Here is a 19,837-nt window from a genome sequence, read left to right as displayed (position 1 = left end):
CACTTCTTTCTCAGTAATGTTAATATTCCCCCCCACACACCTAAATCTCCCAATAATGCCACTGTTTAAGAACCATTGACCTAATGGGTCCAGTTTGGCAATATTGTGACGACCCTGGATTAGAGGGTGTCCTTGTAAATGGCCATAACCACTAACTATGAAGGCAAAAGATCACCAACAAGATTAAAATTCAACAATATTTATTTAACAATAACCTCAAATTACATTCGCAGTTGAACTGTATGTTCACTGATTCATTTAGTAATAAAATTCACATAAATAATTGAATAAATATGACTAAGTCACTTTCAGGCTGTGAAATATACCACAATTCTTAAATAACCTTAAAAGACTGAGTCTTATTCACCTGAGACAGTAAGTTGCTCAATAACAATTATTCCTAATATACTAAGTCTTCAACGTTATGATATACACAAACTTAATTTTGGACCAAGAATATCAGCAAGTATATACACTTTAAATACTTTGTCTGGGTACACAGACCTACTTCCACTACATAGGCATCTCTCTAACTCAATCCCTCTCTATATAATATGCATTAAACTTTGCCACATAAAAACCACAACACTCCGGGGCATACACCTTTTCTGTGTAAATGGGTACTGTCTATCTCCCTAAATTCTATGAAAAATAATACCCTTTAATCTTTATTAATTATCTAATCATTAAGGTTGTGAGTTTGGTCTCTACAAGTTATCCCAATAACATACACATATGTAAAACCCGTATAATTTAGTATTCTGTTAATAAACCCAACCCACCTATCGGGGCGAACGATTGACCGAAACTGACAAATCATTGCGGGATTCGTATTTATACCCCCGCCAAAATCCAGCAATACTGGTTAATATCCAGCACTGCAGAATTATGCATTCCACAGAGCGAGTATGCATTCTGCAAAACGGGGTAAAATCCAGCAGTGCAGGGTACAATCCTGCATTGCAGAATTTGTAAATCCTGCAGTGCAGGTTAGAAAACCAATGACGTCATTCACTACTGGCTAACGTCATTAGGCCCTACAGGCCTTTATACCTTAATTACTATGCTATAATGGGAACGAAATAAATACAATTAAGCATATATACACAAATAAATATAAGTTCCATATCCGTTCCAAATTAGATATAAGTTACATTAGTAATATCTGAAATTACTAATATTTACCTAACTCACAGAGTGTAACAGACGTCAAAAATAGCAATGACAAAAACCCGGAAGTAACTCTCAAAAATCCAGAACGAGACTCGTACAAAAGCATGGCTTCGATCTTTTTATATTTGCGGCTGTATAAAAATGCCAATTTAACAACTTAATAACACTTAACAAGGTAAGTTATCTGTGACTACTGATAATATAAACACTAATGATTAAGTGTATAAATGTTATACGATAAACAAGGCCTTGTTTTATTGACTTGGCGCATAGAATTGCGCTGTTCAATGTAAACAAATATAGACTACGATGCACGTTGGCGCTAAAACAAAACGAACTTGAATTATAGCTTAATTTGTAGAAAATAATTTACTGGCAATATCGTAATCCCAGATTCTCACAATATGTTTATTACATGGTAATTTGTGTTGTTTGTTTAAGATTTTAATTATGTGTATACTATTCAAAAAGGTTAAGGGACAGTAAACATATTTTATGTGCAAGTGCATTTCACTATAATATATTTATACTGAATGCAACTAAATATTCACTGTCAAATGCTGTCTGTGCTTTATAAGTGAAAGAAGAAAACAATCCTTGAAGGGCAGGATGTAGCCCATGGTAAAGCGTTAGCCTGATGCATGGTCAGTCTGGGATCGATCCCTGTCAGTGGGCTATTGGTTGTTCCAGCCAGTGCACCATGACTGGTATATCATAGGCCGTGGTATGTGCCACCCTATCTGGAATGGTGCATATAAAAGATCCCTTGCTTCTAATGGAAAAATGTAGTGGGTTTTCTTTTTAAGACTGTATGTCAGAAGTACCAAATATTTGACATCCAATAGCACTAGTGGTGTTGTTAAACAAAACAAACTTTAAAACAATCCTTGACGTCTATACTTGTGGCACCAATGGTCCAAATAAAATTAATAAAAATTGTGGAAATAAATGCTCAACTCTGTATTGAATATTCTTTGTGTAGATGGTTAATTTTGATAAACTTGAAATGCAGATGTAGGTGTTTTCACATAACAGAATATGGTTATAGCAGATTAGCTTGGTACAAGTCTCAAATTCATCATGCCTCGTGGGAACATGTCATTGGAAGACTTAAGATTGAAATTCACAAAGAAATGTTGCACTTTGGCTAACATTTATATTAAAATGTACTGGATGACCCGTCTAAGTGTTTCTCACAAATCAAATAAAACTATGGTCCTTGTATAAGCTTGATCAGTGTAAGACTGACAGTATTTACTGATTTAATCAGACTGCCAGATAAAGTGGGCTTTTCCAGTGCTATGAACAGGTTTGAGCCATTAAATCCTCCTCAGTTTATCTGGTCTATATACATATTTTTAGATAAGACTGATGCCTTTTCACTGTAAATTTAAACCTGACATTCATGGTGATTGGCAAAAATAACATGCAGGGGCCTAATTCACAAAGTGTCTCTTAGCCTCTGCTAGACAACAAAGCATCCTCTTTGCAAGTCATTTAGCATTGCACTGCGAGATCGCAAAGTTGTGAGAGTTTAATGAATTAGGCCCCTGGGCCGTCGTTCCACGAAGTGATCTTAGCCCTAAGATCACCATAACTGCACAGCTAACATATGCACTTACGATGATCTTAGGGCTAAGATCGCGTCATGGAACGGGGCCCTGGACTTCATGGCTTCAAAGATTAGCATGATGCTAATTACTGTTATACTGAGTCAAATCTGAAAATACTTTTGCTACTATCCCATTAATCTACGTGACTTGCACCTTGATATTTAAGGAAAGCTACCACTGGCTCCCCATCACTCCCCAGGGAGTAGATCAAGGAGTCCCCTTAGCATGTGAATTTATATGCTATCAATATGGTAATATCTTAAATGGCTTCGTAATGTGAGTCAGGGGAGCAATTAATCACTCCCTTCAATTTGTTTTTGACAGAAAGATCTGTGACTTTGTCCATTTAATATGCAAGTTTAGCTATAATAAATTGTATTTGATTTTCAGAAAGACCAGAATTATATAAGACACATGCAGATTGATGATGAGGAATCCAGTAAGAAACAGAAAAACATTTCAGACATACAATTACTGAAGAGGTAAACAGTGTTGGTTTTGGTTGATGCGTTGTATCTATTCTGTGCAACCATAACCCATTGGTCAACCTCAGTACTTAAAATCCAATATTAAAATTTCCAGGTTTTGTTTTTGCAACTCACTTTCATCTCTGCAAGTGTATGTGCATGTTATTTTATAATAAATATATTTATTAGCATCTTTTTTTATCTTTAATTGTAAAAATGAATGTTGGTGTTAACCCCCTCTCTTCTGGTGTACTACTTGTATGCTCATGAAAATGTTGGTAACTATGAATACTTACTTATGCCCGTTGTCCCTCATGGGGCATTGGCCCATCAACAACCACTCTCCAACCACACTCCAGAGTCTTCTGTCCTGGGGCCTAATTCACAAAGCTCTCTTAGGCTCTGTTAGACAACAAAGCATCCTCTTTGCAAGTCTTTGTAGCATTGCACTGCGATATCGCAAAGTGGCGAGAGTTTCGTTAATTAGGCCCCTAGACTCTTGTTTCCAGCTATCTCCAGGTAACTATGATATGGGTATGTTATTTATTAAATTATTTAACTGGTTTTTGTATGTTTTTTGTTTGTTCAGTCTGAGATGAGCTGTCTGTCGAGTCAGCTGGCTGCGTTCGTCCAGACACAGGAGAGTCTGGAGGAGAAGGTTCGTCTGCTGCAGGCCGAGAGAAACCTGCTGGTGGAGGAGCTCCTCAAGACCGGCGCCATCTCGGAGAGAGTCAAGTATGTCAGATGATCATTCTAGTCCTGGGCCCTGTTCCACGAAGCGATCTTAGCCCTAAGGTCAACTTAAGTGCATAGGGTAGCTATGCGCTTACGGTAATCTTAGGGTTAAGATCGCTTTGTGGAACGGGGCACAGGAGCCTTGGCCCTCATATTTTCATTCTTTTTCCCATCTCTAAAGATGTGGTCCTTGACAAAAACCACTATTAACATTCTGTTACTGGGTTCACTAACATCAATCTGAATGACCACATTATGCATGCCAGTGCACCACAACTGGTATATCAAAGGCTGTGATATATGCTGTGTGGGATGGTGCATATAAAAGATCCTTTGCTACTAATTAAAAAATTAAGCAGTTTCCTCTCTAAGATTACATGTCAGAATTATCAAATGTTGACATCCAATAGCCAATGATTAATAAATCAATGTGCTCTAGTGGTGTCGTTAAAGAAAACAAAATTATTATTCGTCCACCCAGATGGTACTGGTTGGCCAAATTTAGAGTCCTGGCTAGGTATTTTCGAAGCTATCTTAGCGCTACGAAATCATTAACCATCATGATCTATGACGTCATTATGACGTGTGCTGTAGTGATGTCATAGCCTACAATGGTTTTACGATTTCGTAGGGCTAAGATAGCTTCGAAAATGCCTAGCCACGCCTAAAAGTTTGGCCAACCAGTACCATCTGGGTGGATGAATAATAATTTAGTTTTGTTTAATAACACCACTAGAGCACATTGATTTATTAATCAGTGGCTATTGGATGTCAAAATTTGGTAATTCCGACATATAATCTTAGAGAGGAAACTGCTTAATTTTTCCATTAGTAACAAAGGATCTTTTATATGCACCATCCCACATAGCATATATCACAGCCTTTGATATACCAGTTGTAGTGCACTGGCATGAATAATGTGGTCATTCAGATTGATGTTAGTCAAACCAGTAACAGATAATTGTGAATGGTGCTGGTATTGAAGATACTCAAGCAGGTTCCAAGTCCTGTTTCATTTGATGGATGAAGAAAGTGATTATATTCTCTGGATAATAGTTATTTAATATGTGTTGGTCTGCTGTAGTTCAACATGTCATGTAATGTTTAATAGATCAGTGTGATATAGAGATACTCAGCAGCCATTGATGCTATATGTGTTTGTGTGTGTGTGTGTGCATACATTGTGGTATGTGTGTAGTATGTGTGTGTGGTATGTGTGTGTGTGTTGTGGCTTTGAGTATTTGTAAAACCTGTATCAGAATCCCTGTGACTGTCTATCAATCTTTGTCGTCTGTTCATCCATCTATCTGTTGTCTGTCATGCTCTCAGTCTTTCTGTCTATGTTCTGATGCATCTTTTATTTTTTTTAACAGTAATTTAATATAAATGTTTTGGGATTCCATCTCATCTTACACTTTCGACCCAAAATCTAGGATTCGCGCAGGTATGGAATCCTCCTAAATTCACAGTCTGGTATGGGACTTTGTAGCTTTGTGCATTTGGCATTATTATCTTTGACATGTAACATGTACATTGCATACTTTGAACACAAAGAGAATAGTTGTGTGTAAGTTGTCTAAAGCTAAATATAGCCAGGTGTTTTTGTTCTGTTGCAGACTTCAGCTGTCTGATATGAACGGGGCGACCTCTAACAGTGGGTCTCAAGGAGAATCTGATCATCAGCTACATCACAGCAGAGAACAGCAAGGTGTGCTAGTTTCTTTTTATATATCCAGGAGCTTCTGCAGAAAATTCTGCAGGGGGTGTCTAGACTGTGTCCAGCAACGTTTTTAGGGGTCAAGTTCCCTTAGAAAATAAGTTTTTTCTTGTTATTAGTGAAAGATGGTTCAGTGAAATATTAAAAAATATCTACAAATAATGGTAAAATATGCTAATTTATTGGTGGAAAATTTTAAGAAATATACTTTAAAATAAGAGTTAAATATGTACCACTATTTGGTATTTTTAGACAAAGAGATAAAAAGAACTGCTGCCGCCACATGGGTAAGAAATATACAAAGAATCTTTCTTTTGGGTTTTTCCCCCCATTGACCAAGAAGTATGGTCTTGGATGTACCAGTTGTGGGGCACTTGTTGGAACAATGGAAGGGTAATTGGTCTGAAAACATCAGTAAAGTAGGGTGTTTTTTGCTGTCACATCTGCTGGTAAAAACATCAATGTTTTGGTAATACTGTAGAAAAATCACAAATTGAGACAAGTTAAACTACATGTTCAATATTTCTTTCATGAAAGTTTAGCAATAGCTAATCTACCTTCTACTTGGGAATATGATCTTAGTAGAATAAGGAAATGCTTTATTTGACAACACACTCAACATGTTTTATTTATGGTTATATGGTGTCGGACATATGGTTAAGGACCACACAGATATTGAGAGAAGAAACCCGCTGTCACCACTTCATGGGCTACTCTTTTCGATTAGCAGCAAGGGATCTTTTATATGCACCATCCAGCATATACCAATCGGTCCTAAACTTACCATGCATCAGTCGAGCATTTTACCATGGGGTACATCCAGGTAGTAGAATAAGAAAAATGGTTATGTATGCACAACTGTGACTTAATGCAATGTGTACTTGTAGTGAATGTAGCAGACAGTAGTGAATAAGATAAATGGTTATGTATGCTCAACTGTGACTTAATGTAATGTGTACTTGTAGTGAATGTAGCAGACAGTAGTAAGATAAATGGTTATGTATGCACAACTGTGACTTAATGTAATGTGTACTTGTAGTGAATAAGATAAATGGTTATGTATGCTCAACTGTGACTTAATGTAATGTGTACTTGTAGTGAATAAGATTAATGGTTATGTATGCTCAACTGTGACTTAATGTAATGTGTACTTGTAGTGAATGTAGCAGACAGTAGTAAGATAAATGGTTATGTATGCTCAACTGTGACTTAATGTAATGTGTACTTGTAGTGAATGTAGCAGACAGTAGTAAGATAAATGGTTATGTATGCACAACTGTGACTTAATGTAATGTGTACTTGTAGTGAATGTAGCAGACAGTAGTAAGATAAATGGTTATGTATGCACAACTGTGACTTAATGTAATGTGTACTTGTAGTGAATGTAGCAGACAGTAGTGAATAAGATAAATGGTTATGTATGCTCAACTGTGACTTAATGTAATGTGTACTTGTAGTGAATGTAGCAGACAGTAGTGAATAAGATAAATGGTTATGTATGCTCAACTGTGACTTAATGTAATGTGTACTTGTAGTGAATAAGATAAATGGTTATGTATGCTCAACTGTGACTTAATGCAGTGTATACTTGTAGTGAATAAGATAAATGGTTATGTATGCACAACTGTGACTTAATGTAATGTGTACTTGTAGTGAATGTAGCAGACGGTAGTGAATAAGATAAACGGTTATGTATGCACAACTGTGACTTAATGTAATGTGTACTTGTAGTGAATGTAGCAGACAGTAATGAATAAGAAAAATGGTTATGTATGCACAACTGTGACTTAATGTAATGTGTACCTGTAGGAATGTAGCAGACAGTAGTGAATAAGAAAAATGGTTATGTTTGCTCAACTACAACATGATGCAATGTGTACTTGTAGTGAATGTAGCAGACAGTAGTGTGGAAGATGGCATCATGGCCTCTGCCTGCAAGTGTCTCAATCTGCTGCAGGCCCTGGAGGAGAAGTGTCTTCTGCCAGAGTTGCCAGACTCCAGTGATGAGGATGCATTCCAGGAGTGGTCTCAGGTTAGCTGAATGTGGCATCATAGACATTCTGTTACAGCTTTGGGTATATAAATGCACTTTTTTTTATTTAATACAAGAATTAGTAATCTTAAAAGTGAATTGAAAGTGTTTTATCATGTTAAGTGGCTCATTACATTTATAGCTTTCGAAAAATTGTATCATAAGTACTACCTATTACCACTTAGGAGTAAATAAATACATTTTTAATTTATAACATTAATTGCATTAGCATTGGTTTTTGAAAAATAAATTATTTATAGCAAGCACAAGGTAAACATTAAATAGAAAATCAAAAGTACTTGATTTGCTACAGACAATGAACTGATGGCCTGTACAACAGAGGATAAATGACTGATTCAGGGGGTCAAGGCCCAATGCTTCTAAAACATACCATATAAATTGTATGTATGTGACGTCATTATATACTCTTAAAAAAAAAGTATGGGAACTCTAATAAGAATTTACAATTGCCAAAATTGTAAGGTATATTAACTGTGGGGAATGTTTATATGATAATAGTGAATTAATTGGGCAAACATTACAGTAGATTTTATGACCATCAAAGATCTTAAAGGACTATTGGGGTCAGAAGTGAAATTTGAAAGTTTTAAGACGGTTTTTTATCAGTAAATCGCAAATTCAAACAATAAAAATGACTAAAACCAAAACAATAACAACTGTATGAGCAACAGAATAAAAAAGATTGACAGAAATAATGTTCCACAGTGATTAATGCACCTTCCTGGAAATTGTCAAAATCGAGAATGACACCCCACACACGTGTATGGGGCAACTGCGTGATGCATGTGCAAACTATGGAATGAGTTTCGGTGTGTTGATAAACAGACCGGAATGTTGTTTACAAGGATGTCTGTGGTCAAAATGTATGTTCGGTCTAATAGTTGATATTAACATTAATATTTCATGTTCCCCTACCTTTTTTGAAGATTATAGATTTGAGTCTGGCCTCTAACATTTTATATGCATGGGCCCAGGGACCCGTTCCACAAAGCGATCTTAGCCCTGAGAGCTCAAAATAGTATCAACCAACCTTTGTAGACATTTTGATGTAATGTTACTGAGTTTTCAAGTGTTAAGTAACCTTATTATTACAACAGAGTCTTGAGCGCAGAGACTACAAAGATGAGAAATCTTGCACCCAGCAGAGCTTTCCTTCTCCAAACAGCAATCCAACAGACGTCCAGAGGACTTCTGATGCTGGTAACATCCATTGTCTAGTTTATTATAGATAGTAATTTATGCCAACTCTTATTGTACAAAACAAGCTCACTTTAGTATAGTCTTATTCAATTTACTGTACTAGCACAACAACAATGCTATACGACCCTGAGTTATAACCTCCACTGCAGAATTATCTCCCCTTGCCAGATGTATAACCTACACCTGTGTATGGGTAGACCGTATATCCTCGTTTTTGATTCTGCAGTCGTGTTCGAGTTCTGTAGTAAAACAAATTGTCAAATTGTTTATTAATTTGTAATTTTGTTTTACTCTGTCATACGAGGTCTTTTGGATGATTTACATTGGAGGTTAATGTCTTGACACGGCTTCCTTGGGCTCCAACCGGTTGGTTGTGTGTGCCGATGGGGGTTGTCTTAAACGACTGCCCCAGTTTGATCAGCATTTGTTATGTCGGGCATAAGAGGATGATTAGACGTGAACAGGACGGGCGGAGCACAGTGGCAACCTCTGGGGTCGTGCTCCATACCGATTTGCCGTTGGTCGGCAAGTCGTTGTCCAGTTCAAAGAGCTCGCGGACAAATGGTAAGCGCAAGGGCGCCTCCTCGTCTGTTCGCCATCTTCATGGTGATACCAGTAAACCCGAAGCGCCGCTTGGCACGGAGGGGGCACTTTTGCTCCCTGCTTCTTCCAGGTCGGGCTCCGTTCCTCCTGGGGATTTTCTTTTGCCTCCGTCGGTGGAGGCGGCGCTTGTTACGGTTGGAACGGGGGTGTAAGTCGGAGGGAGTGCAGTCGTGGCAGGAACGACTGTGTCTCTCAGTTCCGACTCCCATCTTGCTGATGAGGGCAGGGTTATTGGTCCTTCTGTGGAGGGGTCGATTAGCTCTAGAATGAAGTCTGCTTCGCTGCGCCGTTTATCTCACCAAACTTCTGGTGGAGGGTTGGTCGTGGCGTCCGAGGGTGCTGTTTCGGCCAACGCGCCTTTTGGCGCTACTTCAGTGATCGAGTCACTTAGTGAAATCGTGAAGTCTCACAACGTTGTCTCGGTCACGGAGCCGGGTGGCGTTGTTCCGGGTGCGACGCCAGTGGGCGTCCCTTCTGTTGTTAGGGCGCCTGTACAGCGTCATCAACTTTTAGATCGTTTGCATGTGGCTACGTCAACTCGATTGGCTAATCCACACGTGGTACGTTGGCTTCAGAATTCGGCGCAGGATTCATACGTGTACAAATTATCTGACGGTCCGGTTCAACTGACACCACCAGTCCCGTTGTCTGCTTCGGCAGGGATCATGGAAACTGCAGCTTTCTTGGGTGCGCCTGTGTCTACACCGAAGGTCAATCCGGACCTGTCAGATCAGGGTAGAGGTTCCAGGCGTTATTCCTCAACTGCGTGGGCGGAACCTTTCGTTTAGGGTCCGATGGTTTCTTGTCGCCCTCAGGGGCGGACTCGGGGGGTGGGTGGGGGGGGGTGGACTATGTTTCTCTTTTTGAGAAATTCATGGCCTGGTTAGAGGAATCGCCTCCACCAGTCCCTCCAACATTGGAGTTTCTAGCGAGACCGTGGTTGGACCATGCATTTTCGTTTCCATTACGGTCAGCGCATGTCGCGTCGTTTGAGAAAATTTCTTCTTCGGAAGAGGAGTTTCCCCCCGAATCAGTGCGTAGTTTGGGGGAAGGGTCGGCACCAGTTTCGGTGTTGGATGAGATTCCCATTTTGGCCGATGGTACGCCAGACGGCGATTATGATTACCAGGCGGTTCTTGGTTTTGTACGGGAACAGGTCCGATTGGTGTGGGCAGATGCAATTCCGTCGGAGGAGGCTGTACAGTCTTACATGGGTGTTTCGTTTGGAAACCGGCCTTTAGCGACGGACACTCTGCGGCAGGATTTTGGCTTGCCGTTAGCGTACGAGGCGCATGAATCTCTTGCGGTGATTGATGCTTTGATTGCGGGTAGCGATCGTATTTTGATGGCGGTGGTGGAAGAGTTTCCGGCAGGGTTAGCTACCGGGAAACTATTGTCTGCTGCGAAGGTTTTGTCCACATCTTCGTATAAGACATTGGGAGCTTCCTTCCTTTCACATCCAGCGGTCATTTCCACTAGGGTGAAGGCAGACTGCCACCAGTCTCCTAATGTCAGTGTGCCACTCACGGATTTAGAGACTTTGGAGAGGTTATCTAAACTTCTTTTTCAAGTCAATAACCATTTAGGTACGTTCCTATTTGGGTTAGATAAAGCAGTCACGGGTCTTCCACCGATGGCTAAGGGTTGTTTGTTGGCGGCTTCTAAAGTCTCTCATCATGTCGCTCAGCTTGCTGGGTGTGTTTTTACCAACACTCTACTTCTGCATCTGGATCACTACCTGGCGGGACTGAGAGTGACGGGTGTGGTTAAAACCTACTTTTGTAGTCGCTCAGTAATGCCCCCTTCACATACACGAATTTTTCTTACGAGTCCTTACGGATCGCACAAATGTACGGATCGTTACGATTTGGCGACTTTTACAACTGATTTAAGAGTTGTTACGAGTTATTACGAGCTATTTACGGATTATTACGATGTATTTACGGCAAAATTCCACGATTTATTACGAGTTGTCACGGATAACTACGAGCAACTTACGGGCATTTTACGGATTGTTACGAGTATATTATGGAATGTTACTATTCATCGAAGCTTTTACGTGTTAGTTACGACCTGTTTACGTGTTGTTACGAGTTACGAGTATTTATGAGTCCTTACGATTTTTTGCCAAAAAATATATATATCCTGCAAATCTCAATGTATCATCATTCGACAACTGACATCCAGAGAAACAACATGGCATATGAGTGAAACAGATTGCAGTTATATCAACAATTTCTACAATTGCTCCTTGAACTAACCGTAACAAATCGTACCAAAAATTGAGTCATTTACGGATTCTTGTGAGAAGTTTACGGATGGTTACGTGTTGTTACGAGCGGTTTACGATACTTACGAGTTATTTACTGAAAATTCAATCCGTGGACAATCATAAGAAGATTTTTGACAAATGCCTCTCCTTTCACGGATCCTTAAGAGTGTCTGCGAGTTGTGACGAGTTATTTACGGATACCAGCGAGTTATTTACGGATGCTTGCGATTGACTACGAGTTGGTGATCCGTAAGCACTCGTAAGAAAAATCCGTGTATGTGAAGGGGGGTATTAGGGAAACCTTACTTTTTGGGACCAATTTTAACTTGGTCATGGACCAAGAAACGGTGAAATTTGTCCCTGCTGCTCAGTCCCGAACTAATCGTAAGTGCCAGGCGGCATCTACTTTTAAGCCTCCACCTGTTAAAAAATAGACTTTTCTTGACAGTTATCAGATCCCTGTTGTGTCTGATTCGGGCATGCAGTCGAGAAATGCCCGTGGTTCGTCGAACGGCACGTTTTCGTGGTTCCGCTCGGGGCAAGGCGCCCAGGGGTGGGAAGCAGCCGGGATGAGGGTGCGTGGACAATCGACATTTGCTTACGGAGGTTCCGTTAGCAGATCTTCCTGTGGGGGACAGATTGCGCCATTTTGTTCAAAGTTGGCGCGAATTGCCAGATCTGGACCCATGGGTTTTGTAAGTTGTCCGCAATGGATACAAAATTCCGTTTTCATCACCCTTCCACTGACGTCCTCCCCCCGGTTACCTGCTGTACCGTCTGTCGACAAACGAGTACTTGTGGAGAAGATGGTTATCGAGTTTCTCAAAAAGAAAGCCATCCAGGAGGTGGATTTGGATCTGTTCTTTGTCCAGAAGAAGAATGGTGAATGGCGACCAATTCTAAACGTGAAGCTTCTGAATTCGTACGTCGTTATTCCATCTATGAAGATGGAGACGGTTCAGTCTGTTCGCGCTTTGCTTCAGGTGGGGGAATGGGTGGCGTCCATCGATTTGAAGGACGCTTACCTGCATGTTCCAATCCATCAGGATTTTTGGAAGTACTTGTGGTTCCTCTACGACGGCAGAGCTTACGAGTTTCAAGTTCTGCCGTTTGGATTGGCCACAAGCCCTCATGTCTTTACTCGGTTAGTAACGGCAGTGGTGGGGCGTGTACATCTGTTGGGTATACAGATGCACAATTACCTGGACGATTGGTTAATTCCGGCGGCGTCACAGACGGCATGTCTCATGGGCGTGGAGTTCATGATCAAGATGATTCTCTATTGGGGTTTATTCCCAATTGGGTCAAGTCGGAATTAGTGCCAGCGCAGGTTTTCACTTATCTTGGGGTGGTTTTCAACCTTGTGGAGGCGTCTGTTTTTCTGACGGATTCACGACTTCATAATTTCACTACGTTGGTGCAACGTCTTCTGGTGGAGCAAAATGCGTCGGTGCGCACGCTCCATGTGTTGATAGGCCATCTCAAATCGCTGGTGGCGCTGAATGTGTGGTTCAGACGGTTCAAGAGATCGCTTCAATGGCATTTGTCCCGAGTGTGGGATGGTCTCAACTGGGATTTGGTGATACCATTGGGGCCTTGGTTCGTTCGTTATGGCGGACGCTTTGAGTCGTTCCCCGGTTCAGGCGGAGTGGATGTTGCACCGTACGGTGGCTTATCCAGTTCTTCAGTTGTGGGGGAGTCCTCAACTCGATATGTTTGCCACTCGCCTGAACAGTCAGTTGCCAGTGTTTGTATCGCCGGTACCAGACCCACTGGCACTGGAGTACAATGCGTTGAGCATGGACTGGACGGGACTGGATTTTTACGCCTTTCCCCCTCCGGATCTGCTTGGCAAGGTTCTGGGAAAGATCAGACAGCAACCTTGTCGTGTCACGCTCCTAGCCCCGAGTTGGGCAGCTCAAGCCTGGTTTCCTCCGCTCCTGTCAGTTTTAGTGCAGGAGCCGGTGCGGTAGCCGTTGATACCCAATCTGCTCAGTCAGAGACTGCATCGGACAGAGTGGCATCCGAAGCCGGAGGTTTTCCAACTTCACGCGTGGCGGTTGTCGGGGTTTCCCTCCGAAACCAATGCTTTTCTAAACGGGTTGCTGAGCTCGTCTCCTCTTCGAAGCGCGAGTCTACGGAGAGGGTCTACCAGTGTCACTGGCGCGCTTGGGTTCGTTGGGCAACTGAGAGGGACGTGGATCCCTTGTCAGCTACTGTTAATGACTTAGCTGAGTACTTTCTGGCTCTTGTCCAAGAAAGACAGCTGAAGGTTCAAACAGTGAGAAGTCACCGGTCGTCCATTTTGGCTACTCTGAGGCAGTGTGGACGTCAAGATTTCTCCACGAATCTTGTGTTGCATGACTTGTTTAAGTCTGTTCAAAAGACAGTTGAGAAGCCTTCCATTTTGCCTAAATGGAATGTTTTTCTGGTTCTGCATACAGTCAAAGGCAAGCCCTACAAGCCTGTCAAGATGGATTGCTGCAACCATCAAACTGGCATATGAGAAGACGGGTGATCATGTTCTGCGGAATTTCTCCATTCGACCTCATGAGATTCGGGCGATTTCTGCTTCCCTTAACCTTCTGACTACTGCAGGCGAGATATCTCGCCCGACGTCACGTCAGTCGATATACTGTACACTGTATACAGTGCATTCCCCAATTCATATTTCCCGCCGTTTTGCACACGACACTCACCGGAAACGGAAATATAATTAAAGAAAAAAGATTTTTTTTCAAAATGGTGGTTTTTGTTTTGATTTTTTCAATTGAAAATACCTTGAAATTTTGAGTTCAAAAAGTGGTTTTCGGCAAGTATTTTCGCTTGACAACAATGGCGGCACGTCGCGGTAATTTTCAGGGATCGATAGCTGATTGTAACAGCTACTTTGATAATAAATTTGATCGTTTTACCAACAACGAAAATTACCAAATATTGCAATATGAATCGTAGTTCGGGTTTTAAAAAAAATTCTGGTCAGAAAACCACTGTTATTGGGAATAATGGACATAAATACTGGACAGCTGGCCATAAATGCCCGTAAGTAAGCGCAACTTTTTCGATTTTTTGCCTAATTTTAATCACCATTAGCCGATCTAAAATAATAAAAATGGCAAAAAAAAGACACGAAAATAATACTTACCGATTCATATATGAACTTTATTTCATGTATTTATGAAACATTTAAGTGAATATATGCGAGTAAAAATTATAAACTTGTACCCACTCAACGTGGTTTTTGTTAAAAATTAATCCAGTAGTCTAAAGGTTAATATCCATGATTCTTTGGACATTTTCAAGGTCATGAGTGCGGGTTTTTGGAAAGGTCGACACGTTTGACGGGTTTAATTTCCGTGACATGGCTGTTGGTCCGGACGGAACTCGGCGGATTCAATCAGTCATTGCAGGGCAGCAAGTTGTGTCAGTGTGCAGGGCCACGAGTAGGAGGTGACCCTTATTTTGTCCGGTCGCTAGCGGCAGACTTTCTGGGAGATAGTTCTCCACCTCCTGTTTGGAGAGTGGGGGGTGGATGGTTGACTATCTGGGGCAGTCGAGTGTCTTTTACCATTACTTGGTGTGCGGGTTTCCTCACTTTGTTAACTTGGTTTACTTTTAATTGGGGTTGTAGTTGTTCAATTTAAAAGTGACTGACATTTTATACCTCATATGATGTGGGTAGCTTTTCACTGTATTATTACTTCAGACAAACACTACTGGTTGAATGGGTAAGTCCTCCTTCTTTTCTTACCTCCTCCCTTTAATGTTAAATTGTCGTGCTTTAACAGTGTTATATCACGTCTGTTATAGCATTGTTGTTGTTCTAGTACGGTAAGTTGAATAAGACTTAGAAAATTTGTTTCTAATTTTCATTATTACTCATACTTACCTAGTACTAGCACAACAACCGTTAACTCCCACCCACCCCGAGGGAGGTCTTTTTTTATTTAGTCATTCCGGACTTTGAATCGATAACGAGGATATACGGTCTACCCATGTGCGGGTGTAGGTTATACATCCTGCAAGGGGAGATAATTCTGCAGTGGAGGTTATATCTCAGGGTCGTATAGCAATGTTGTTGTGCTAGTACTAGGTAGGTGTGAATAATAATGAAAATTAGAAACAAAAATTCTAAATTTCAGAGATTGTGAGGGGTTTTATACTTATTGGCAGTTGGCAATATCTATTGCTAGTAAAATGAAACGTGTTTATTAAAACTTGCCTGGTGCTTAGTCGAGACTCAAGACTGAGTCTGAAACACTATGGCAATACCATACAAACTGTATGCATGGCATGATTAAAGATTTGATTCTAGACTCTTAAAGCTTTATAAGCACAGGCCCTGTTTGTAATTTGGGTTATACAATGAATAAATTGCAGCTTTTAAACCATAAAACTCCACTCTATGTTTACCTCGTAATATTATGAACTACTACTAGTTTTATAAGCACAGGCCCTGTTTGTATTTTGGGTTATACTATGAATAAATTGCAGCTTTTAAACCATAAAACTCCACTCTATGTTTACCTCATAATATTGCGAAGTACTACTGACAGTGTGCACTTGCTTTATTTGCAGAAAGACAAGAGGCGGTTCAGGCCATCATAGACTCTGAGAAAGAGTACATCTCAAGGCTGTGGTCCCTGCTGGACGGTTACCTGGGCCCGCTGCAAGAGGGTCACGTGATCAGCACGTGGGAACTGAGCCTGCTGCTGCCCCCGTACCTGCAGCAGATGTACGACCAGCACGGTCAGATCCAGCACCTCCTACAGGAGCGGCTCCTCCACTGGAACTGGAGTGGAATTGTCGGGGATGTCCTGGCCAGAGTCACTGACACACAGAAAGTAGTAGGTTTATGAATGACACATCATGGTTTACCTTGTTTGACGCCCAATAGCCGATCGTTATTTTAGTTCTGGGGTGTTGTTAAATATACATTCATTCCTTCGGACACATCATGGTTTACCTTGTTTGACACCCAATAGCCGATCGATATTTTGGTGCTCTGGTGTTGTTAAACATCCATTCATTCATTCAGACACATCATGGGTTTTGGGTCTCTTACATCTGTTCATCTAGTTCTACTGTGGTCCACCTCTACCAAGGTTTAGCTACTCTCTGTGTAAATAACAAGATTTTTTTTACATCAGAAAAATTCTGATTCATTTGGTTTTAAAAGACAAAAGGTTTAGACTTTATAGTAGATAGAAGTGCAGTTGATGAGCCTGTTGGGTTTTTGCTGGTAAATGAACAAAATATTGTTGTGCTGGTCTGGGTAATGAAAATCACATTTAAAAGATCCATGCTTCTATTTGGTATATGGTGGCAACAGGTTTTCCCTTTAACTAGGCCAAATTTTACAATAATGTTATATTAGACAGCACATAGTGATAATTTAAAATCGGCTGAGGTGTCGCTAAAAAAACATTTCCCATTCCTTCCCTTTCATTGTTCATGTTGAAGAGTCATCCATCCATCCATCCATCCAGTCATCTATCCATCCATCCATCCATCCATTCATTTATCCATGTATCCATCCATTCATTAATCCATCCATCCATCCATTCATTCATTTACCCATGTATCCATTCATTTATCCATGCATTTATTCATTCATTCATCCATCATCCATGCATCCATTTATCCATTTATCCATCATCCATCCATCCATCCATCCATCCATTCATCCATCCACACATATACCCATCCATCCATCCACCCACCCACCCACCTTTCATTCATTATGTCCATACAATGCCTGTCCATTCATTAGCATCTGTATTGCAGGACAACTTGATGAGCCTGTATCAGAACTACCTGTCTGACTTCCCTGCCATTGTCAGCTGCTTGAGGAGACAGCTTGCTCAGTCGAGGCAGTTCAGGATGTTCATTAAGGTATGGCAATATTTGTCTTTGAAACAAGGCATCCATTTTAAAACATTATACACCAAAATAAAACCATTCCAGGACATTCCAGCTTACTGTCTACAAAACTAAATTTCACCAGTCTAAGATCATTATCACATTATTTACTGGTTGTGACTGATTGAATAAATAGGTTTGTGCAGATTTTGACGTCTGCTTGGTGTCCAAATGGCAAAGCAGTATTTCTCTGAACTCTTGTTTTGATTACAAAATAAAGCATACACCTTAACCTTTAGACTACTGGATTAATTTTTAACAAAAACCACGTTGAGTGGGTACAAGTTTGTAATTTTTACTCACATATATTCACTTAAATGTTTTATAAATACATGAAATAAAGTTCATATATGAATCGGTAAGTATTATTTTCGTGTGTTTTTTTGTAATTTTTATTATTTTAGATCCACTAATGGTGATTAAAATTAGGCAAAAAATCGAAAAAGTTGCGTTTACTTACGGGCATCATGATTTGTGGCCAGCTGTCCAGTATTTGTGGCCATTATTCCCGATAACAGTGGTTTTCTGACCAGATTTTTTTTTTAAACCCAAACTACGATTCATATTGCAATATTTGGTCATTTTCGTTGTTGGTAAAACTATCAAATTTATTATCAAATTGACTGTCACAATCAGCTATCGATCCCTGAAAATGACCGCGACGTGCCGCCATTGTTGTCAAGTGAAAATACTTGCCGAAAACCACTTTTTGAACTAAAAATTTCAAGGTATTTTCAATTGAAAAAATCAAAACAAAAGCCACCATTTTGAAAAAAAAAATTATTTCTTTAATTGTATTTCCGTTTCCGGTGAGTGAAGTGTGCAAAAACGGCAGGAAATATGAATTGGGGAATGCACTGTATACAGTGTACAGTATGTCCATGGCTGTTAACTGTCCGTCGTGAGATGGATTTCCGTCGTCAGAGAAATTGTGGAAATTATTTTTTCAGTCTTTTTTTTTTTTTTTTAAATGAGAATCACTTCGGCAGATTTCGGTTTCCGTAATGTTAACCCAATCACTTCGGCCGTTTTCTTTGCCCCACTGACCCCCCCTTTAGGTACCTATAGGATGGGTATAATCTACCATACATTTTGGGGCCGATGAACGGCCCCATTCCCCTAACGTAAATTCCCAATCCAATATCAAACCTTTTCCCAATTACGACCCAACGGTTTCCCAATAAAGATTCCCAAAGTTGCTCTCATTGTGAACACTTGAACTCATAAAAATGTTTACAAATTTAGCTTTCGTTTTGGTTTTCCGATTGATTACGAACACGTGACGAACAAGTCTGACCTGGATATGCAAATTAGGTGTATCTTGTTTTGATACAGTCTGTTGTGTCGTAGTTTTTAGTAATAATGCCTACATTGTCTGATTGCCTGATACAGTTTTGGTAGAAGAATACAAGTTTTTGTTTTAATTCATCCATTTGCGTTAACACATATTTGGGATCTATCGCAACACGTCCAATCCGCTGTTTACATAGTCCGAACGGACGTAGGAAGTAAAGTATTGACTTAATGTGCACCCTGCACTATCATTTGCTGTGCTATTTTAAGCAGACGATCTTATTTTGTAAAAAGGTGTGTACATATATTTCGTACGTTTTGTTCAAATGTTATTTTTTTTTATTTAGTTTTTTTTTAAATCATTTTTGGTATGGTTTTTGTAATTAAAAAAACAACAAAAAAACATCACTACAATAGTTGTAAATTAAGTGAAAAAAGCCCACCTTTAATTTAAATGTGCTACTCACTCCCTTTGAAGTAATGGCCGTACCCGATGTCACATAATGTGACAAACAGCACGTGCGAGTTTGAACACTGTTACAATGTAATAGTTCTGCTGGGAGATATTAGATTGCGTATTATAGATATTGAAACTTAATAAAGTTGATCCGGTCAAATATAACATTTACTGACCAGCGGTATGTTACTTCTTTATTATTTATGATTGAATAATGGGATCATTCGAGAACTACGCAACGTGCACTAAGGAGTGTGGGAATTATGGGATGTGACAAAACGTAATTGGGGGTGGTTGTGGTGGGGGGGGTTGTGGTTATTGTGCAACGTAAT

General features: G+C 40.2%; 1 protein-coding gene across 3 annotated transcripts in view; it reads left to right on the top strand.

The window, feature by feature from the left end:
• LOC121370424 (rho guanine nucleotide exchange factor 33-like) overlaps positions 1 to 18,041 on the top strand; it is a 38,024-nt gene extending 19,983 nt beyond the window's left edge. The window contains exons 4-9 of one of the 3 annotated variants that reach the window (XM_041495640.1): positions 3,843 to 3,988; positions 5,605 to 5,696; positions 7,592 to 7,737; positions 8,856 to 8,958; positions 16,412 to 16,680; positions 17,621 to 18,041. In XM_041495640.1, coding sequence (XP_041351574.1) covers positions 3,843 to 3,988; positions 5,605 to 5,696; positions 7,592 to 7,737; positions 8,856 to 8,958; positions 16,412 to 16,680; positions 17,621 to 17,830 — 966 coding nt within the window. In that variant the 3' untranslated portion in view covers positions 17,831 to 18,041. Of the gene's footprint in view, positions 1 to 3,176; positions 3,989 to 5,604; positions 5,697 to 7,591; positions 7,738 to 8,855; positions 8,959 to 16,411; positions 16,681 to 17,620 lie in introns of all 3 variants that reach the window. The other 2 variants (XM_041495642.1, XM_041495643.1) reach the window with 2 other exon arrangements.
• Positions 18,042 to 19,837: the final 1,796 nt, after the last annotated feature.

This window comes from Gigantopelta aegis, chromosome 4 (assembly GCF_016097555.1).
Source record: "Gigantopelta aegis isolate Gae_Host chromosome 4, Gae_host_genome, whole genome shotgun sequence".
In the NCBI taxonomy this organism is placed as follows: Eukaryota; Metazoa; Mollusca; class Gastropoda; order Neomphalida; family Peltospiridae; genus Gigantopelta; species Gigantopelta aegis.
The sequence above is the reverse complement of the archived record's forward strand: the minus strand, read 5'-3'. Positions and strand labels throughout refer to the sequence as shown.